Source organism: Bombyx mori, chromosome 5 (assembly GCF_030269925.1).
Source record: "Bombyx mori chromosome 5, ASM3026992v2".
Lineage (NCBI taxonomy): Eukaryota > Metazoa > Arthropoda > Insecta > Lepidoptera > Bombycidae > Bombyx > Bombyx mori.
Window position 1 is genome coordinate 12,818,064 of NC_085111.1, and position 20,236 is coordinate 12,838,299.

Below are 20,236 nucleotides of genomic sequence, written 5' to 3' on the forward strand. Positions count from 1 at the left end.
TCATCATTCTCCTGCCCTTCTCCCAGTCACCTGGGGTCGGCGCAACTTGTTTTCTCCTTCCATACTCCTCTATCATATAGCATTTCTTCACTCACTCCTCTCTTACATACTGTCTTTCACGCAATCCATCCATTTCATCTTAGGTCTACCTCTTCCTCTATATCCTTCCACATTTATAGTTAACACTCTCTTACCAACCTCATTTTCATTTCGTCTCAGCACTTTTTTTTTATTGGTTAGATGAGTGGACGAGCTCACAGACCATCTGGTGTTAAGTGGTTACTGGAGCCCATAGACATCTACATCGTAAAGGCGCCACCCACCTTGAGATATAAGTTCTAAGGTCTCACGTGTCCATACCATCTCACCATCCAACCACCATCAAATGGCTATTACATATTTATGTATTTTTTTAAATCTCTTATGTTAACAATCTTATTACTTTTCTCGGATTTTAATAAATTGCTTAGGTGAATAAATTGACAAGTCGTCGGTGAACAACTTGATATGTCATTTTTTTCTTGATTAAAACATTAATTTATTATTATACTTACACTGTGTGAAAATTCCGATGAAATTACTTAAATACGCATAAAAATTATATAAAAAGATAAAAAAATAGATTTACCAATAATATGTAAACTTAAAAATGGCTGCCCTAAAAAATATGCATTTTCGACTTGTCAATGTATTCACGCCGTGTACGGAAATATAAATAAAATTGGAATGTCTGTTTTTAATATGGAAATAGCCTCTTTTTACTACATATGAATATATACATATATATATACCTAGTCAGGTCATAAATTCTGTCACATGTTTAATGTAAAATAATTGAAACAAGTTTATTCATTATGTAACCATTCATATACCAAAATGAACTTAACAAAACATAGATTCTTATGACACTAAAGTTTATTCAAAATGACCTCCGTGATTTTGAATACAGGCCTTCAATCTGCGCGGCCAGTCGTCTATCGCAGCACGAACGAGGTCCATGTCAATATCGGCGGCTGCCTTAATCAAGGATGTCTTGAGTGACTCCAAATTGGGATGAGGCTTTGATCACACCTTTTCCTCCAAGTGTTGCCATATATTGTAATCTAACGGATTCAAATCTGGACTGGAGGAGGGCCAGTCTTCGTGCCGGATGAAGTCGATTTCACGCGCCGCCAGCCAGTCTTGTGTGCTCTTCGTTCTATGAGCTGGCGCCGAATCTTGTTGGAATACCCAATGCCTGTTATTGAACATGATATGAGAAACAGGTTCCACAAGGTTCGTCAGGACTGTATTTTGATACATAACTGCATTCGTTTTTACACCTTTCTCACAAAAATGTACCTCTGTTAAGCCCCAATAAGAAACTCCCAACCATACCATGAGCGAGGATGGAAAATGACCTCGTTGGACACGCGGAATACGGTTGCTCGCTTTTTCACTACTGTGTGCGTACACTTTATCATTTTGTTTGTTGTAGCTCTCTTCTACGGTAAAAAATTTTTCATCCGAAAAAAGAATTTCCCGATATCTTTTTTCCGCGTACCGCTTCAAAAAGCGCGGCATCTCTTCAGTCTCAGGTCCATTAGATGAGCATTCAAACGATGTCCTGTTTTTCTTCGATATGCCCGAAGCCCTAAGTCTTCATTTAACACCCTTTTCACCGTGGTTCTGCTTAACCCCATCTGAAGGGCCAACAGTTTCTGTTTACGTTTGAGATTTCTTTGAATTCGCGCCTTCACAGCTTTTATCACTGCTGAAGTCCTAACAGACCGAGGGCGACCACTTCTTGACCTGTCATCTACACTAGAGTCTTCATTGTATCGTTTGATGGTACGATAAACGAATCTTTTGGTTATATTCAAAATTTTCAGTATGTTAAAAATTTTAATTGGCGCGTAACCGCAACGATGCCACGCAATAACTGCAACACGGTCTTCTTTAAGCGTCCACTCCATATTTAAAAATGAGTAAAATTCTAAAAGTATACATTTTTATTTTCATGAACAATTCGAAATTCGAATTCAATAAACTTTTTTGTGGCCAGCATTCTAAAAGAAAAGTTTTTACTGTGTGACAATACTTATGACCTGACTAGTTATATATATATATATACCTAGTCAGGTCATAAATTCTGTCACATGTTTAATGTAAAATAATTGAAACAAGTTTATTCATTATGTAACCATTCATATACCAAAATGAACTTAACAAAACATAGATTCTTATGACACTAAAGTTTATTCAAAATGACCTCCGTGATTTTGAATACAGGCCTTCAATCTGCGCGGCCAGTCGTCTATCGCAGCACGAACGAGGTCCATGTCAATATCGGCGGCTGCCTTAATCAAGGATGTCTTGAGTGACTCCAAATTGGGATGAGGCTTTGAGCACGCCTTTTCCTCCAAGTGTTGCCATATCTTGTAATCTAACGAATTCAAATCTGGACTGGAGGAGGGCGAGTCTTCGTGCCGGATGAAGTCGATTTCACGCGCCGCCAGCCAGTCTTGTGTGCTCTTCGCTCTATGAGCTGGCGACGAATCTTGTTGGAATACCCAGTACCTGTTATTGAACATGGTATGAGAAACAGGTTCCAGAAGGTTCGTCAGGACTGTATTTTGATACACAACTGCATTCGTTTTTACACCTTTCTCACAAAAATGTACCTCTGTTAAGCCCCAATAAGAAACTCCCAACCATACCATGAGCGAGGATGGAAAATGACCTCGTTGGACACGCGGAATACGGTTGCTCGCTTCTTCACTACTGTGTGCGTACACCTTATTATTTTGTTTGTTGTAGCTCTCTTCTACGGTAAAAATTTTTTCATCCGAAAAAAGAATTTCCCGATATTTTTTTCCCGCGTACCGCTTCAACAAAGCGCGGCATCTCTTCAGTCTCAGGTCCATTAGACGAGCATTCAAACGATGTCCTGTTTTTCTTCGATATGCCCGAAGCCCTAAGTCTTCATTTAACACCCTTTTCACCGTGGTTCTGCTTAACCCCATCTGAAGGGCCAACAGTTTCTGCTTACGTTTGGGATTTCTTTGAATTCGCGCCTTCACAGCTTTTATCACTGCTGGAGTCCTAACAGACCGAGGGCGACCACTTCTTGACCTGTCATCTACACTAGAGTCTTCATTGTATCGTTTGATGGTACGATAAACGAATCTTTTGGTTATATTCAAATTTTTCAGTATGTTAAAAATTTGAATTGGCGCGTAACCGCAACGATGCAACGCAATAACTGCAACACGGTCTTCTTTAAGCGTCCACTCCATATTTAAAAATGAGTAAAATTCTAAAAGTATACATTTTTATTTTCATGAACAATTCGAAATTCGAATTCAATAAACTATTTTGTGGCCAGCATTCTAAAAGAAAAGTTTTTACTGTGTGACAATACTTATGACCTGACTAGGTATATACGGTACATACACCAAAATAACATTTTTTACAATTTTTGTCAGTCTGTCTGTCTGTCTGTCTTTTTGTTCTGGCTAATCTCTGAAACGGATAGACCGATTTTGACGGGACTTTCACTGATAGGTAGCTGATGATATAAGGAGTAACTGAGGCTACTTTTTTTAGACTCAATCGATAATAAAATTTAATGTTTCCGAAGCGAAGCGAGGGCGGGTCGCTCGTAGCAAATAAAACACAAATAGGACAATTCGAGCAATTTGTTTTCAAATGAGAAAATAATATGTAATTGAAGTCGTTGTGGCCTAAAGAATAAGACGTCTGTTGGATTCGTATGTAGCGATGCAACGGTGTTCGAATCCCGCAGGCGGGTACCAATTTTTCTAATGAAATACGTACTCAACAAATGTTCACAATTGACTTCCACGGTGAAGGAATAACATCGTGTAATAAAAATCAAACCCGCAAAATTATAATTTGCGTAATCACTGGTGGTAGGACCTCTTGGGAGTCCGCACGGGGAGGTACCACCACCCCGCCTATTTCCGCCGTGAAGCAGTAATGCGTTTCGGTTCGAAGGGTGGGGTAGCCGTTGTAACTATACTGAGATCTTAGAACTTATATCTCGAGGTGGGTGGCGCATTTACGTTGTAGATGTCTATGGGCTCCAGTAAACACTTAACACCAGGTGGGCTGTGAGCTCGTCCATCCACCTAAGCAATAAAAAAATTAAAAAAAAAAGGTATAAAAATGTTTAAAAAATAAATGTAATTTTTTTATGTTCAAACGTAAAAGTAGTTTAATCGAAGCAGTATCCAATTTAGCATAAAATTTTAATTCGATGTTGTTATTTATGTCTTCGCCCAGGGCTAAAGTGGCGATTTCGCGAAAACAGCCCATTTCTCTTATAATGTAAAGTTGCTTTAATGACTATCATTTAATTTTGTTATTAAGGTAAAGCTACGTGCAGGCGGAGGATAGACGCTCGTGTGAACAAAAAGCTTTAAGCGAGTTAAAGCTTACTTGCGCGTTTCGTTTTTCCGTTTTAAATGCACATATTTAAATGTCACGTTAAAAACCCCTTTGCAGCGCGTCCGTTACATGTTTTTCCTCAAAGGACTCACAGGTGTTCTTGTTGGAAAAGTGTATTTTTTTTCTATGAAATGTTTTTTTTTTATTGTGCAAATTTAATTAATGCTGTAAACAGCTAGAAACTGTATGAGTTTTCTATTAGGCACTAAGCAAAGCTACGAATTCGTTTAGGTTTTCACATTTTGGTTTTTATTTTATTGGTTAGGTAGATGAACGAGTTCATGACCCACCTGGTGTAAAGCGCTTAGCGAAGCCTATAGACATCACAACGTAAATTCAACCCACCCCGAGATGTCGACATGAGGTCGAATACTCAATTGCATTGTATAACGTCTGTATAACTGTCTCTGCCTGGTCATTTAACCCGAACTGCATGCATGACTGCGCGGCAGAAACAGACATGGTGGCGGTACCTACCTACTCTTGTGGACTAAAGCCCTGTTGATTTCTTCTGCGCAACGTTGTACAACACAACTACGAGTATGTGCACAAACATAATTTTAAAGATGCTGATATTTTAGTTAATTGTTATAAAGATTTTTGTTTTTGTGTCGAATCTAGAAATTTATACAGCTTTATAAGCTGATCCTGAACAAGGAAATTTAAATAAACTTCATTTTATGCAAATTGGTGGTCACCCAGAATAACAACAGTGTTTTTTTTCATTCCTAGTTGGATTTAAAAAAGCAATTCGACGAAGGTGATACTACCAACTATCAAACCAACGGTGAATTTGATTTGGTCAGCTTCGAGGCTATCAGACATGATCAGTACTACTCTTGCTGCGTTGAACCCTACCCTGATATAACGTATGTAATTAAGTTACGTAGGAGACCGATGTTCTACGTGTTCAACCTTATTCTTCCATGTTTACTCATCAACGGAATTGGTAAGTAATCAAAAAAATTTTCAAACACTTATTACGTTATTTAATACCTGTCCTTAAATGATGCTTGTCGATCTGATGGTTCTTTGAAAAATGATTACTCTTAGCGCTAAGATCCGTACTATTGTACTTTATATTTATTTATGTAACTTTATGCACAAAATTACAGTGGCGCACTTAATGCTTAAAGCCTTCTGTACCAGTCGACGAAGACTCGGTCTCTACAAGTCTATTTTTGTATTTAAAGTTGTTTTTTTTACTGTTATGTACAATCAAACTTATTTTACTGTACTCTAATCTATTGCCTATGGCTTACATAATAAAAATGTTATATTCCTTAGGATATCCTGGTATTATTTATTTTACAATATCCATTTGATTCTATGGAATGGTTCCTATGATTACATCCTCCTTTGGTGACAATAATCCACAAAAGAGATGATCTAGTTACTATTCAGTTTCGGGTGTGAACAAAAAGAAGAAATCTTTATCCATTTTTTCAAGTACAATGACAGTATTAAGTAAATATACTTTGCCCACAATATGTGCGTTGGAATATGTGAGGAATTTCTTAATCTGAAGAGACATCAAGTTGTCTTTGTGTTTTTTTATGAGACCGGCTTTGAATTGGATATTTTTTTATGAATAAGTACGTTTTCGAGATTATATTAAAGAAAATGATTATTCAGTAGCTCATATGAATGAAAATCAACTATCAAGCTTCGGGGAAGAGATAAGGGCCTTTACATGTAAACAGAATGAGAATTAAAAAGGTGTTTTGAAAAACAAAAAATCGTCTGGTTCCAAGCCATCAACCGTCCTTTACCATTGAATTCGCACGTCCAATTCTGGGAACCGCTTTTAATAGCGGCTATACAAACAATAGACAAGAAAGGAACGTGATTTTCGTAAATTTTCATCTCGATAAAATTACAAGTTAAACAATCTTTCTTTCGAAATTTAACGAGACCCTGTTAGCGTTTAAAGGCCTAACCTTTCAAGGGCTCGGTGGAAACAAGCGATCCACCGTTATCGAGTTTAGTTTAAGCAGCTGACAGCTTTTGTGTACATTACCAATGTTTTCGAAAATTTAAGTGCCATTTATACGAAATGGTTAACACTAATGGGTTTTTTTTTAACAATTTGTTAGCTCAGTGTAGGTAATATTTAAAACTACTTTTAAAGTTAAAACTCGCTTTTTTATTTGTATATATTTTTTTTCATTAAATTTTTTATTTGTGTATGCATTTATATCATTTCCGACGTGTCGATAGTTAACGTCAAACGTCGGAAATAGTTTTATGATAATTAAAAAAAGGATTTATACGTAAAGTAGTTTTAATTTTTTTTAATTTTTTACTGGTGGTAGGACCTCTTGTGAGTCCGCACGGGTAGGTACCACCGCCCCGCCTATTTCTGCCGTGAAGCAGTAATGCGTTTCCGTTTGAAGGGTGGGGCAGCCGTTGTAACTATACCTGAGACCTTAGAACTTATGTCTCAAGGTGGGTGGCGCATTTACGTTGTAGATGTCTATGGGCTCCAGTAATCACTTAACATCAGGTGGGCTGTGAGCTCGTCCACGCATCTAAGCAATAAAAAAAATACGTCTAATACTTATTACTATCACCTTGCTCAACGGCGTTCCCTTATTAAATTATACCTATATTATCAGGTAAAGCCCATAGAAACATCAAGCTTTGGAATAATAATACTCTCTATAATAACTGCGAGCTAGTACCTATGTATGAATTGTAAGTATGATCAAAGCAATTAAAAGTTCATTAATTTTGAAGCACTCCTTGTTTTCTACGTGCCGTCGGAATCCGGAGAAAAAGTGACATTGGGGATAAGCGCATTATTATCCATGACCGTCTTCCTGATGACAATTAGAGATACATTACCGCCAACTGAAAAGACTCCGCTAATAAGTAAGAATATGTTATTATTTTGCAATTAGAAAAATACGTAACATAACGCCAAGATGTAATAGAAAGTGTTTAGTAAATTTATTTCGATTTAAATATTTAAAGCTACAATGTTTCTCGCGAACCAGTAGGAGAGTGCTGTAGGGTCTAAGCGATTTGTTAAAAATTACAATATCTTTAAAATTAAAACGCTGTGGTAGAACTTTTTTTATTTCAACACTTTTTTTATTCAGCTTCTCTAGCTGTATAATCTTGTTATTAGCTTTAGGATGTGTTAATTTTACATTTTAATGCAATTAATTTTATTTATGGCTGTCACATTCTTGAATTTGTAATTTACCAAACAAAAGAAAAACATAAATTTATGTTGCAGGTTTGTACTACGGAGTCAGCACGTGCCTAGTTTCATTTTCAGCTTCACTATCCGTGGTCACCCTCAACATATCTTACAGGCGAGTATTTCATTGTGGCGTTTATCTATAGATCAAGGATCTTGTATGAAGGCAAACATTAGTTAGCTGCTAGCATTGAGGTACCCTAAAAATAGCGCTTTGTTATCAAAATAACAATTTGTCGTTCTAGTGTAGGTTTTCATGGAACCCCAAAATTAAGCGCGAACACATTAAGCAGTCGCCTCTCGTAATTTCTCGAGGCAAAGAATTTCCCGCGTTAGTTAAATTTTAGTTGTGTTTCGCATACAGGGAAAATCATAAAATTTTACTGAATAGAAATTTGAAAACAACTGCAAAAAAAAAAAACGATGCAACCCACGATTACATCAAAATATAATAAAAACTGTATGGTTTAATAACCCGTTTTCTTTTATTGTCTACTAGCGACCCGCCTTCGCTTCGCTTCGGACACTGTAATTTATTATTGATTTCTCCACTATTTAATAGATGTTATTATACATATAAACCTTCCTCTTCAATCACTCTATCTATTAAAAAAAAACTGAATCAAAATCCATTGCGTAGTTTTAAAGATTTAAGCATACATAGGGGCAGACAGATATAGGGACAGAGAAAGCGACTTTGTTTTATACTATGTAGTGATTTGACGACGTTCGGCTTTCGTGATCAGAGTTGTTAGTGATTAAATCTAATATATTAATACGTGAAGCAAAAACTTTGTATCCCTTTTTACGAAAATTGCGCGGACGGAGGAGTATGAAATTTTCCACTCTTATAGAGAATATAGAGAAGAAGTGCACAATGCTAATTTTTTTTTTAAATAATGCTTAAAAGATACATTAAATCAATAAAGAAAACATTACACACACTACATACCATGTATTTGACGCACACACGCATGCATACTATTTATTGTCAAACTTTTGTTCTTGACGTCTGTTGTCAAATTGAGATTAAATATTGTTTGTCTTTGTTAATATTTTTTATAATGTAGTCTTGGCGAAATTTGTGATTATAGAAGTATAAAATACAATCATAATAGTGTAAAAACTTACAATTCCAATTAATTATAGTCGAATTTCGACTACTGCGGGACCTCTAGTATATTTGATTATGTATACGATTCGCGAATAATAATATACACTAAAACAGCTTGATTTCAACAATAATTTAGTGATTTCTAGTAAATTTGCGGTCAGACAAATAGTAGTTGATATTCAAAACAAGAATAACGGCAAAACGGAAAATAATAAAATTGGCGTGGAAAGAAGCAGAGGAATGTAGGCTTCGACAGCCTAACCGTCTGACTGAACAAAGAATGACCTGAGTAGTCTTTTTTTGGATAAAAAGATTGCGGTTAGCCCGGAGGCTTTGCCGCTTAACCAGGACGGATGACCTAGTACTCGATTGGGCGTTTGTTTTCATAGGGATCGGTAGGTGTCGCTTACTATTTTCAGTAAATTCAACTACCAGAAATAAATACTCCTAATAATATATAGGAAAATCTTATTTTCTGTTAATTTCCAGAAACGAATCTAATACTAATAAGTCGTAAAGATTATTTATCATTTGTGCACATTATTCTCCAAAACGACTGTTGATTCGGTTGTTCAAATTATATAAAAAGGTATATAATAAATTTTAAGTTCGAACAAGTTATTCGCATATCCTACTGTCACATTATAAAATTCAGATTTCTGCTGATTGGAAACATTAAATTAACGTTAATTGCTGTGTCCAATTTCTACGCCACGAATATTTATGACTCATTAATTATTCAGGCCGCTAATACGTAATTCGTATATCGATATTTGAACCAAACGATATAAATATTTTTAATTCGACAAAGTGATTTTTATTTTAATAATATGAAAAGCAGCATAAGGCGTCTTCATATGTTTCAAATTAAACACAAAACTCGACTGCATTTTTATTAAAATAATAATCAAAAAGCGAAAAACAAGCTAAGTTACCAAAGGTTTCGCATATGAGGACATATCAATGGTTCAATCGGTTGTTGAAGTGAAAACTTCTTTAGAATCGTTGTGATTTCAAACCGGATGCAACGGAAAAAACGACAGGTAAGAGACACAAATACAAAAATGTGTAGGATGAAGCCAGCAAAGAATGAGACAGAAATATACATACTATTTAATACAGCGCCATCTGTGAGATTTTTTAATACTAACGTGTGTATGAAAGCTCTTGTAGTGAATTTTAATTTAGGATTATACGTGAAATTTAAATATCAATTCACAGAGGGCGCTACCTTACAATTATTTACTAATGATAAAATTTTACATATACTTAAGACGTTTAGGATAATTGTATTTTAATTTTGGAAGGTTTCACTTCTACCACGTGTGAATTGCACACATTTTGTTTTTTTTTTTTTAAATAGAATCAGTTAAACTACACACCAATATATTTTATTTCTTTGTTTTACCACGCTTAACGTTTTGATTCGCGCACAAAAGAAATATTGTTATATTTTTTTTCGTGGACACCTTATTGAATGATTATCCTTCGTCACTCTAACTGTGATGAAACGACTGACACATAATATGTCAAAGATTTCGGCTATAGAGCGCGCCACGGAATTAGACAAATGCTCAAAAACTTTCTACCCTCTTCCGGACAGTGTACAATAATAAAGTAATTATTTTTATCTATATATTAATACGTGAAGCTAAAACTTTGTATCCCTTTTTACGAAAATTGCGCGGACGGAGGGGTATAAAATTTCCCACACTTATAGAGAATATAGAGGAGTGCAGAATACTAATATTTTTGAAAAATTATGCATTAATAATACATTAAACCATAAAAAAAAAATATACACACTACCATGTATTTGACACACTCTCGCACATATATGCCGTTTTCCAATTACAGCACAAGAGCGCATTATGCGGCATAATGCTCAACTAAGCTTCAGCATAATTCGGCATTGTGCGTTACTGAGTCGCATTATGCTCTGTAATTGGAAAACTACCATTGAGTAATGGTTAATTACAGAGCATAATGCGACTCAGTGACGCTCAATGCCGAATTATGCTGAAGCTAAGTTGAGCATTATGCCGCATAATGCGCTCTTGTGCTGTAATTGGAAAACGGCCATATGCTCTTTTGTCAAACTTTTGCTATTGTAAATAGTCTGTGGTAAAATTGAGAATAGGTTATTATTGTTTATCTTTAATATTAATTGTCTATACTGTAGTCTTGGCGAAATCTGTGATTATAGAAGTATTCAATTAATTATAATCGAATTTCGACTACCGGGCGACCACTAGTTAATTCAAACTCACCAATTCATTTTTGTCTCTCGTGACATATGATTTTATTCGGGTCAAGAGCGTGGTTTGCATGTTTTTAAAATCTCGCAATTGGTACGACCCGGTATTTTATTTTAGAGGTCGGTGAGGATTAGCTTAAACTGATTTGTGAAAATTTAAGATCCCTTAGATATCTACAGGGGGGCATAGAATGACTTTTATAATACTGGTGGTAGAGCTGGTAAACCAAATACAAGGTGCCATTATTCTAAGCTATCGCCCCAACTACGTTTTGGTTTGACGAATGAGACAATTGAAATACAATATTATACAAAACTTCGAATAAATATGAGGTGTCCAGGTTGTCATATCTACGAACTCCGGGAATAATCACTTAAATTAAATGAGTCCGTCTGCCGAAAATAAATAAATAACAAAACCACTTGAAATGTATGAAAACGCTGAAATTTTTTAATAATTACATTATCATGTTTTCATTTTAATATAGGCATGCTCCGATTGAAATTCATCTCGAAATTTATATTTCGGTAATATCAATTTCGTCCTTCATTTATACTGAATAGAATTAATTACTGGCTACAAGTTAACAAACAAGGGTTGAAACAGTCAATTTCCTCAATTTTCCTTTTGTTATATTGCTACAGATCTGGTTAAGAGAATTATACTTAAAACCTTGGTTAAAATTATGGTTGTTATTCGATATGATGTTTCACGATGTAAGACAAAAATGGTGATAAAGCACGTTGGTTTAAGGATAACAAGTTAGTCTAGAAAATGTAAGACAAACATTTCAGCAGATAGGTAATAATCACAGCCATATTTAGATATCCATTTCTAACAAATATATTGTTAGGCGCTGGGGCTCGGTATAAATAAAATTCTACCGAATTACAAGTTAACATTTAGAACACTTAAAACACTTCACAAGCTCTTTAAAATTCTCAATTCGTTTCTTCCGCTTCGCTTCAGGTGATCCGTTCGCTGTTTCGCTTAGAGTAGTTCCGATTACTGACTGCGTGCCATCTCTGCAACGCTTTTATAGTCGAGATGAAATCCCTGGAATCGTCGAGAATATTCCACAAAAGTCTAGTATTCTAGTATTAAGTCTAATATTAAGCGGTAGGCAGCGGCTTGGCTCTGCCCCTGGCATTGCTGAAGTCCATGGGCGACGGTAACCACTCACCATCAGGTGAGCCGTATGCTCGTCTGCCTACAAGGGCAATAAATAAAAAAGTATTGTCTATTTCCGCTATCTGACAATAGATGGCGTTGTACTTCTCGAGCGTTCTAGATGCTGCTAGATCCTTCGATATTTGTTCGACTATTCGGCGATAGATGGCATTACTCTTACCGGTGTTATAATATTGAATGATTTTTAAAATCGAAACATAGTAATTTGAAGATGATGCTGTTTCTAAAGCAGAAGTAAATTCAATTCGTGCATCGGGATCTAAGATATGTTGCTGGGCTAGTTCCGTATCTATCTTCGATTGAGGAGCAATTCGTGTGTCCAGACCCTATGTATGCGAACCCAATGCCCAAGCGAACTGACCGGCTATACTAAACTTACCAAGTCGGGACAAAAATTCACATAAAGGTATAAACGTCAGTGCGGGCGTTCCCCAGGGTAGTGTTCTTTCTCCTCTTCTGTTTTCTGTGTTTATAAACTCTGTCACTAGGCTTATATCTTCTATATTCCACCTCTACGCAGACGATCTCCAGCTATATCGCCACTTCTCAGAAACTGACGTTGAATCGGCTATTGCTGCGATGAACAGTGATCTGAAGTCTATCAGTGAATGGGCAAAAGCCTACGGTCTGCACATTAATCCAGGAAAATCACAGGCTATCATTATAGGGGGTAAACAATTGCGCAGTAGACTCAGCGATCCTATACTCCCCCCAATTTATTTGGATGGGACTCAAATAACTCTAACCGATTCAGTTAAAAACCTGGGTGTTATTATAGATCGACATCTTTCGTGGAGTTCTCACGTTGCTGAGATTAGTAGGAAGGTGCACTTCGCCTTGCACTCGTTGAGATGTCTGCAGGGCTTCTTACCTCAGTATACAAAAATATCTCTCGTCCAAGCTCTCATTCTACCCATAATTGATTACGCCGATGCCTGCTACTTGGATGCCACTGAGGAGCTCTCAAGCAAGCTTGAGAGGATGCAAAATCTATGTATCCGTTTTATATACAATCTCAAAAATTCGATCACGTTTCTCATTTTCGCAAAGAACTTAAATGGCTCCCTATACGCCTTCGTGGGAATACTCGAATATTATGTCTCCTATTCAATATCCTACATAAGCCCACTTCTCCCTTATATTTACGTGAGCGATTCTCTTTCATTCGTTCTCCTGATGCTCCCTGCAGGTCCAACCAACGTTCTGTTTTGTTATTCCCTTCCCACAAAACCAATTTCTATTCTCACTCCTTTACTGTGCACGCGGTCAGACTGTGGAATTCGTTGCCGGCTGACATCCGTGTTTGCAAGTCTGTTTCTGTTTTTAAATACAAGGTCAAACAATTTTATCTCTCATCAACCGAATGATCATGGTTCTATACTCTTCGCATATACGAGTGTTACTGTGTTACTTATAATATTTGCTATGTGTATGTGCTATAATTCTCATCTTGTATTTGTTATTTTAGTTATGTGTTATTTGTTCTACACACACTTATCACTTTTTATTATTATTCTCATTATCCTCTCGCAGGTCTGCTGGAAGAGATTTCTCAAAGAAATAAGCAGTACCTTTGTACATAATTTTCCTTTTACTCTGTACTGTGTCTTGTTTTCTGTGTGTACATAAAAAAATAAAAAATAAAATAAAAAAAAACACAATAAGCTCATTGATTGATTCATTTAGGTTTTATCTAATTGTGTAACGGAGTTTTAAGTAGTTCGAGACTGCTGTGGTTGTCCAGCCGTATTAATTAAAACTTGTTATCAACAATAGTACAGGCTATACGAATACGCGACTTAAAAAGAGCTTTACGTACTGAAGAGTAATATTTTGAACGTAAGATATTTCTCGTAGAGGAGTGAGAGGGCAGCCTGTACCGGCGGTGGTGCGTGACGTCGTGCTGCATCGACTCGCGCGTCTTCTGTTCATCAACTTCGACATTGACGCAAAGGTAATTCCGTTCGAGAACATTGTGACTTCTATTCTTGAAACATTGGTATCAACAATAACGTTTCACGTAATGTCAATCTTTTCACTGAACTATTACGTCACAAAATCGCGTACCAGTGCAGTGCGAAATTTTGTGATTTTACGTCTCATGTAATTTGGTTCTAGATTCGACAAAATGTTCATTGGGAATGTATTATTTATGTTGCTGTTCTAAAATATATTACGAACTTTTATGTACGGAACAATTTTAGTAAATCAAATCGTTGAATCGAAAATCACAAATTTAAATAAAATAAACTTACATAAGTTACGTTCTCAAAGTAAAAAAAAAGTAAAAAAAAAAAGATGTGTCAACTTTTCGAATTGGGTTTGGTAATCTGCTGTAACCATTAAAAGTTCGTCGTGAATCGATAAATATTACGTACTAAACTTTGAGAAATCTGCGGCTTATGAGCTTATTTATATTTCTTTCGTTCGAGTTTGAATGTTAAGTTGACACTTTTTCGAACATTCAAAGGTTAAATCTTAAGTCCTAAGATTGACTGGATGTTCAACATTACGATGTTGGATAATGAATATTATAGGGACGGTTTTTTGTAACGACCTTACCGAATATAAAAAATACTGAATTTAAAAACTCACGTTCTCATTGATGTGCTTACGATTTGCTGAAAGTACTTAGCCTCTTTAGGTGCTATTTAAAATTTATAATTCTTAATATCGAAATCGTATTTGATATTAAAATTGAGAGGTAAGTGCCTAATCTCAACCTTCAATCAAGACTAAACCTAACGCGTGATATTACTATACACGAGAACAATGAATCCGGGTCACTTAAAAAAACCTATAAATCTCGGAAACTAAGAATCCCTCCCCCAATCGCGCTTCGTTAGCTCAAAATTGCTCTCACAGAGGAATGGGAGAAAATTTATCAAAATCGTGTAAGAAACTTGGTGTACAGCATGCCAAGCCGCGTAAACGCAGTAATAGAAGCACGGGGAGGCAATACAAAGTATTAAAATTCAAGAAAATCAAATCGTTGTACAAAAATGTCTAGTTTCCTAATTTTGTTTTATGGCGAGATCAGCATTTTTTTTTGTGTAATATTTTATTTTATTTTATTGCTTAGATGGGTGGACGAGCTCACAGCCGACCTGGTGTAAAGTGGTTACTGGAGCACATGGACATCTACAACGTAAATGCGCCACCCACCTTGAGATATAAGTTCTAAAATCTCAGTATAGTTACAACGGCTGCCCCACCCTTCGAACCGAAACGCATTACTGCTTCACGGCAGAAATAGGTAGGTTGGTGGTACCTACCCGCGCGGACTCACAAGAGGTCCTACCACCAGTAAAAAACCAGTAAAATTTTTAATAAATAAAATGTAATGACTTATAATATAAAATTTATTACTTTTTTTTATATTGTCTATTAAACACCGTTCATTTTATTAAGCTAGCATTCTTAATTTCCAAGATTTATAGTTTCCTTTAGGCGACCCGCATTCATTGCTCTCGAGTATAGATTGTGAACGTACATCGTTAATCTTAACTTCAGTAATTTGATGAAAGTAATTGCGTCCTTTGGGAGCTTTTGTTAGAGCCGAATAAAAATGGGATGATGTGTTCATTCTTGCGCTGACTCGGTCATCTGGAATTGGAAGATGAGCGTGCGATGAAGGAAGTTTTTTTTTTCTTCAATCGAGTGGAAACGTACTGCCGTCTCAATGGTTTTGAAAAAGATTTCACGGCTCTTGAGGTCCAAAAGTGAGGTGAAGTACGGAGAGCAAATTCATTCTTAGGTCGCCCAGCCACTATTGTAATAATAACATCATTGAAATGTTTATTTGCGATTAACTAAACTTTTATTTCATACTAGCTGACCCGGCAGACTTCGTAGTGCCTCAATAGATAAATAAAAGACCTAAAATTTTGTATAAAATAAACTTAAAACAAACAAAAGGAATCCGTCCGATGGGGGACACATTAAAGGAAAAACAAAATTGTTATTTTTATTTAATTCTGAGCATTTTCATATTTATCTAACTTTTAAACCTTCTCTGGACTTTTACAAATAATTCAAGACCAAAATTAGCCAAATCGGTCCAGCCGTTCTCGAGTTTTAGCGAGACTAACGAACAGCAATTCATTTTTAGATATTTCATATATATATATAATATAATAAAACTATTATATATTTTTTTATTTATGGAATATACACATGTATACATATGTATATTGTAACTACTATATTTAATTAATTATAAAATAAAGTTAATATATTAAATTAAGCTAATCTTATCGTTGTCATAACTTTAGTACGGTCGTCAATCAAGACAACATGTAAATTTGTGTTTTCATAAGGATTTTCATATGTGTGACAGTGTGACATATGTCACTCGTAACACATTTAGGGAATAATTCTGTGGTACAACGAAATACGATGTTATAAGAGTTCGCAGTGAGAATGATTTATTACTAAAATGTTAGAAAGTGCTTCCAGATTAAAAATAATCTTTTTTATGAATACAAATACGTTTCCTTTCATATGACTTTCGTGTTAAAAAATTCGTTTTGTATTTATAGAACAATATTGGTCTTCAATTATCAGTAGGATTTTTAATTAAATTAAATTTCACTCTACCGATTTAACTAACCTGAAATGGTGACTAAAATAATTTTTAACAATTTTTTTGTAACAAAAATCTTTTGTGAAATTGATAAAACATATATGTAATTTCAAACTACTCTATTTTTTTAGCTGCAGTAAAAAGACATTATTCCTGTATCGCCAGAGTTCTTTTCAACTTTTTTATATTGGTACGACGAGTATCATAAAATTGCTGTATCACAGTGTCGTAAGATCATTAGTCGCAGTTTGGTAGGCAGCGGCTTGGCTCTGCCCCTGGCATTGCTGAAGTCCATGGGCGACGGTAACCACTCACCATCAGGTGGGCCGTATGCCAGTCTGCCTACAAAGGCAATAAAAAAAAAGTCGCAGGATTTGGTCGCAGATTTGGTCAATTGTATATTATTTCATTTCTTAGGGTGACAGCAGGGCACAGAGCAGTGTGCCAGTGAACCCTCGTACAGGTTCGCGGTTGAAAGCAGAAGTTCGTTGCGATGGAGTACCACTGACTCCAGCCTCGCCCAGATTTGTGCGCCACAATCAAAATCATCTAGGTAAGCTTTTAAATACCCCAAATGAAGATAGACACACAGATATACCCCAGATAAACACACGGCATGAATGATGAAAACTCTCAATTATATCTCACAATTAATATCAGTTGTCTACATTGCGCTGCTGTAGGGATAACAGCGTGTTATACAAATTAAGGACGCCAAAAATTTAATTTGCGTAATTATTGGTTATAGAACTTCTTGTAAGTCCGCACGGGTACGTAACACGATCCTGCCGATTTCTGCCGTGAAGCAGTATTTCGTTCCAGTTTAAAATCGAACTTAGAACTCATGTCTCAAGGTGGGTGTGGTGGGTTTGGACCATAAACTCGGACGCCCGTCGAAGCAACAAAATTAAAAATAATTATCAATATGGTGCGATCTCTCCGAATGTGTTCACAATAAAATGGAGAATGAAAGTGCAGTCGTGAAAATGCTATCTTAACCGTGTGTAACAAAATAAATACTTAAAGTGCCGAAACTAAAAAAGCCGATTGATCGTCAAACATGAAGATTCATGGAAGGTTACGCTCGTCTTCAGCGAGATCGTCAGCTCGATGTATTTGTTTGAGTAAAACAATTGTTTTGTTATTATATCAACAAGCTGGGGCAGCTGCCACAGTTGGGGGGGCTAGCACAACAAGCAGTGAGCCGGTCTGTGTCGCCTCCTGCGCCCGGTGCGTTTGCTGCGGTTGCACGCTGCGAGAGGCCGCAGCCAGACATGAACAACGAGTCGCCGCCAATGAAAGACTCGAGCGAGCCAATTTAGAATGGAAACAGGTATTTCTTATTCATTTACAGGCGACGACAGACAAGCATCTTTCACTGGTTCCTAAAGGATAAGACGTCCGGTGCATTCGTGTTGAGCGATGCATCAGTGTTCTAATCCCAGGCGGGTGGGTACCTATTTTTCTAATGAAATACGTACTCAACAAATGTTCACGATTGACTTCCACGGTGAAGGAATAACATCGTGTAATAAAAATGAAACCCGCAAAATTATAATTTGCGTAATCACTGGTGGTAGGACCTCTTGTGAGTCCGCACGGGTAGGTACCACCACTACCCATGCCTATTTCCGCCTTGAAGCAGTAATGCGTTTCGGTTTGAAGGGTGGGGCAGCCGTTGTAACTATACTGAGACCTTCGAACTTATTTCAAGGTGAGTGGTGCATTTACGTTGTAGATGTCTATGGACTCCAGTAACCACGTCACACCAGGTGGATTGTGAGCTCGTCCACCCACCTAAGCAATAAAAAAAAGATGCTGAACAGTTACTATCCTTCATAGACATCAGCATAACGTAGATTGTAATGTCAAGTCTTTGGCAACAACAAAAAAAGAATAACGTTGTCTAATAAATATTAAAATACAGGTGGCAGTGGTAGCAGATCGAGCCCTGCTGGCAGTATTTGTTCTAGTCACAACCATAGCTACGGCGGCCATCTTACTCCCACAGTTGAACAACCTACACGTCGGCAACACACCTCTCAAACCACCCATTTAGATGAAATAGCTTTTAAGGCATATTACTATAGCAACGAATTTGCAGTACCTACCTGTAAATGTTTTTTTTTTTTCATTGAAGAAGTGTATTTGACCTTTATTAGTTGTTGGAATATTTTTTTGGTGGTCGATATTTTATTATTTTTCAATAGAACAAGTATTAATGTACCTATTAAATCCAAATTTTAAATATGTGTCGTAAAAGTTGTAAATTTGTTGTTGTAAGAGATAATAATTATACCAATATTCATTGAATAGGATTGATAATTTAAGGTGACGATTTAACGCAATTATATTTGTGCCAATGTTTTATAACGTCAATTATGGTGTTTGAGTAGTTTCGATTAGTCATTAATTATAAACCCAAAAGGTCGGAGTTATAATTTAATTTAGTTTTATTGACATCACATATTAAGTATGTGTTCTTAAAACAAATATTATATTTAACGCTATGTGAGACCTTTTATATGATTATAATGCAATATACTGCTGTGAGGATTTCGTGAAAATTAAAAAGATTTAAATCTACAATATACCTTGAAATATCAAAGCCAACGCTTTACTAGACGATGCTATTGTCCTTTGTCTCTTTGGTTACAAGATTGGTTACTGACTTTGAAGCCAATAAAATACTTATAATATTTAAATGTTATCCAATAATAAATATTGTATGAAATTAATTGTAAGGCAATTTACATCTGAATAAATGTGAATAATATATTATAAAGTAGAAATGCTCAAGGTTGTTGCCAAAATTTGTACATAATGTACATTAAAACTCTTCCAATGGATTTAAAAGAAATCACATAACCAGGAAATATGTACAAAATTAAATAAATGTGTTAATAAAATTAAATACTTGGTTTTTTTTGTATAATAACAATTGTGTTGGTTGGTTGGTTTTTTAGCATAATTATAATTATTGGTGGTAGTGAAAGTGAAAATAAAATGTGAAAGTCGAAGATAGCGGAAATAAAAGTGTCACACCAAGAGTTTACATCTAAGTTTTTTTTTATTTTTTATTGCTTAGATGGGTGGACGAGCTCACACCTGGTGTTAAGTGGTTACTGGAGTCCATAGGCATCTACAACGTAAATGCGCCACCCACCTTGAGATATAAGTTCTAAGGTCTCAAGTATAGTTACAACGGCTACCCTACCCTTCAAACCGAAACGCATACCTGCTTCACGGCAGAAATAGGCAGGGTGGTGGTACCTACCCGCGCGGACTCACAAGAGGTCCTACCACCAGTAAAAAGTTTCAGAACCTAAGTTTCTAAGTCTAAGAGAAATGAACTCTATTCGAGCCTGTTTCCCGAAACTATATTATGTCTTTTACAGGAGGCCTTTAAAATCTTTTGGCTATATGTA

The 20,236-nt window shown here is 36.0% G+C and overlaps 1 protein-coding gene across 3 annotated transcripts in view; it reads left to right on the forward strand.

Moving 5' to 3' along the window:
* nAChRa5 (nicotinic acetylcholine receptor subunit alpha 5) overlaps positions 1-19,722 on the forward strand; it is a 55,777-nt gene extending 36,055 nt beyond the window's left edge. Inside the window, 7 exon segments of one of the 3 annotated variants that reach the window (NM_001173340.1) lie at positions 5,185-5,401; positions 7,192-7,326; positions 7,697-7,775; positions 14,081-14,177; positions 17,226-17,361; positions 17,966-18,141; positions 18,736-18,867. In NM_001173340.1, coding sequence (NP_001166811.1) covers positions 5,185-5,401; positions 7,192-7,326; positions 7,697-7,775; positions 14,081-14,177; positions 17,226-17,361; positions 17,966-18,141; positions 18,736-18,867 — 972 coding nt within the window. 3 annotated transcript variants of the gene reach the window in all.
* The last annotated feature ends 514 nt before the right edge of the window (positions 19,723-20,236 follow it).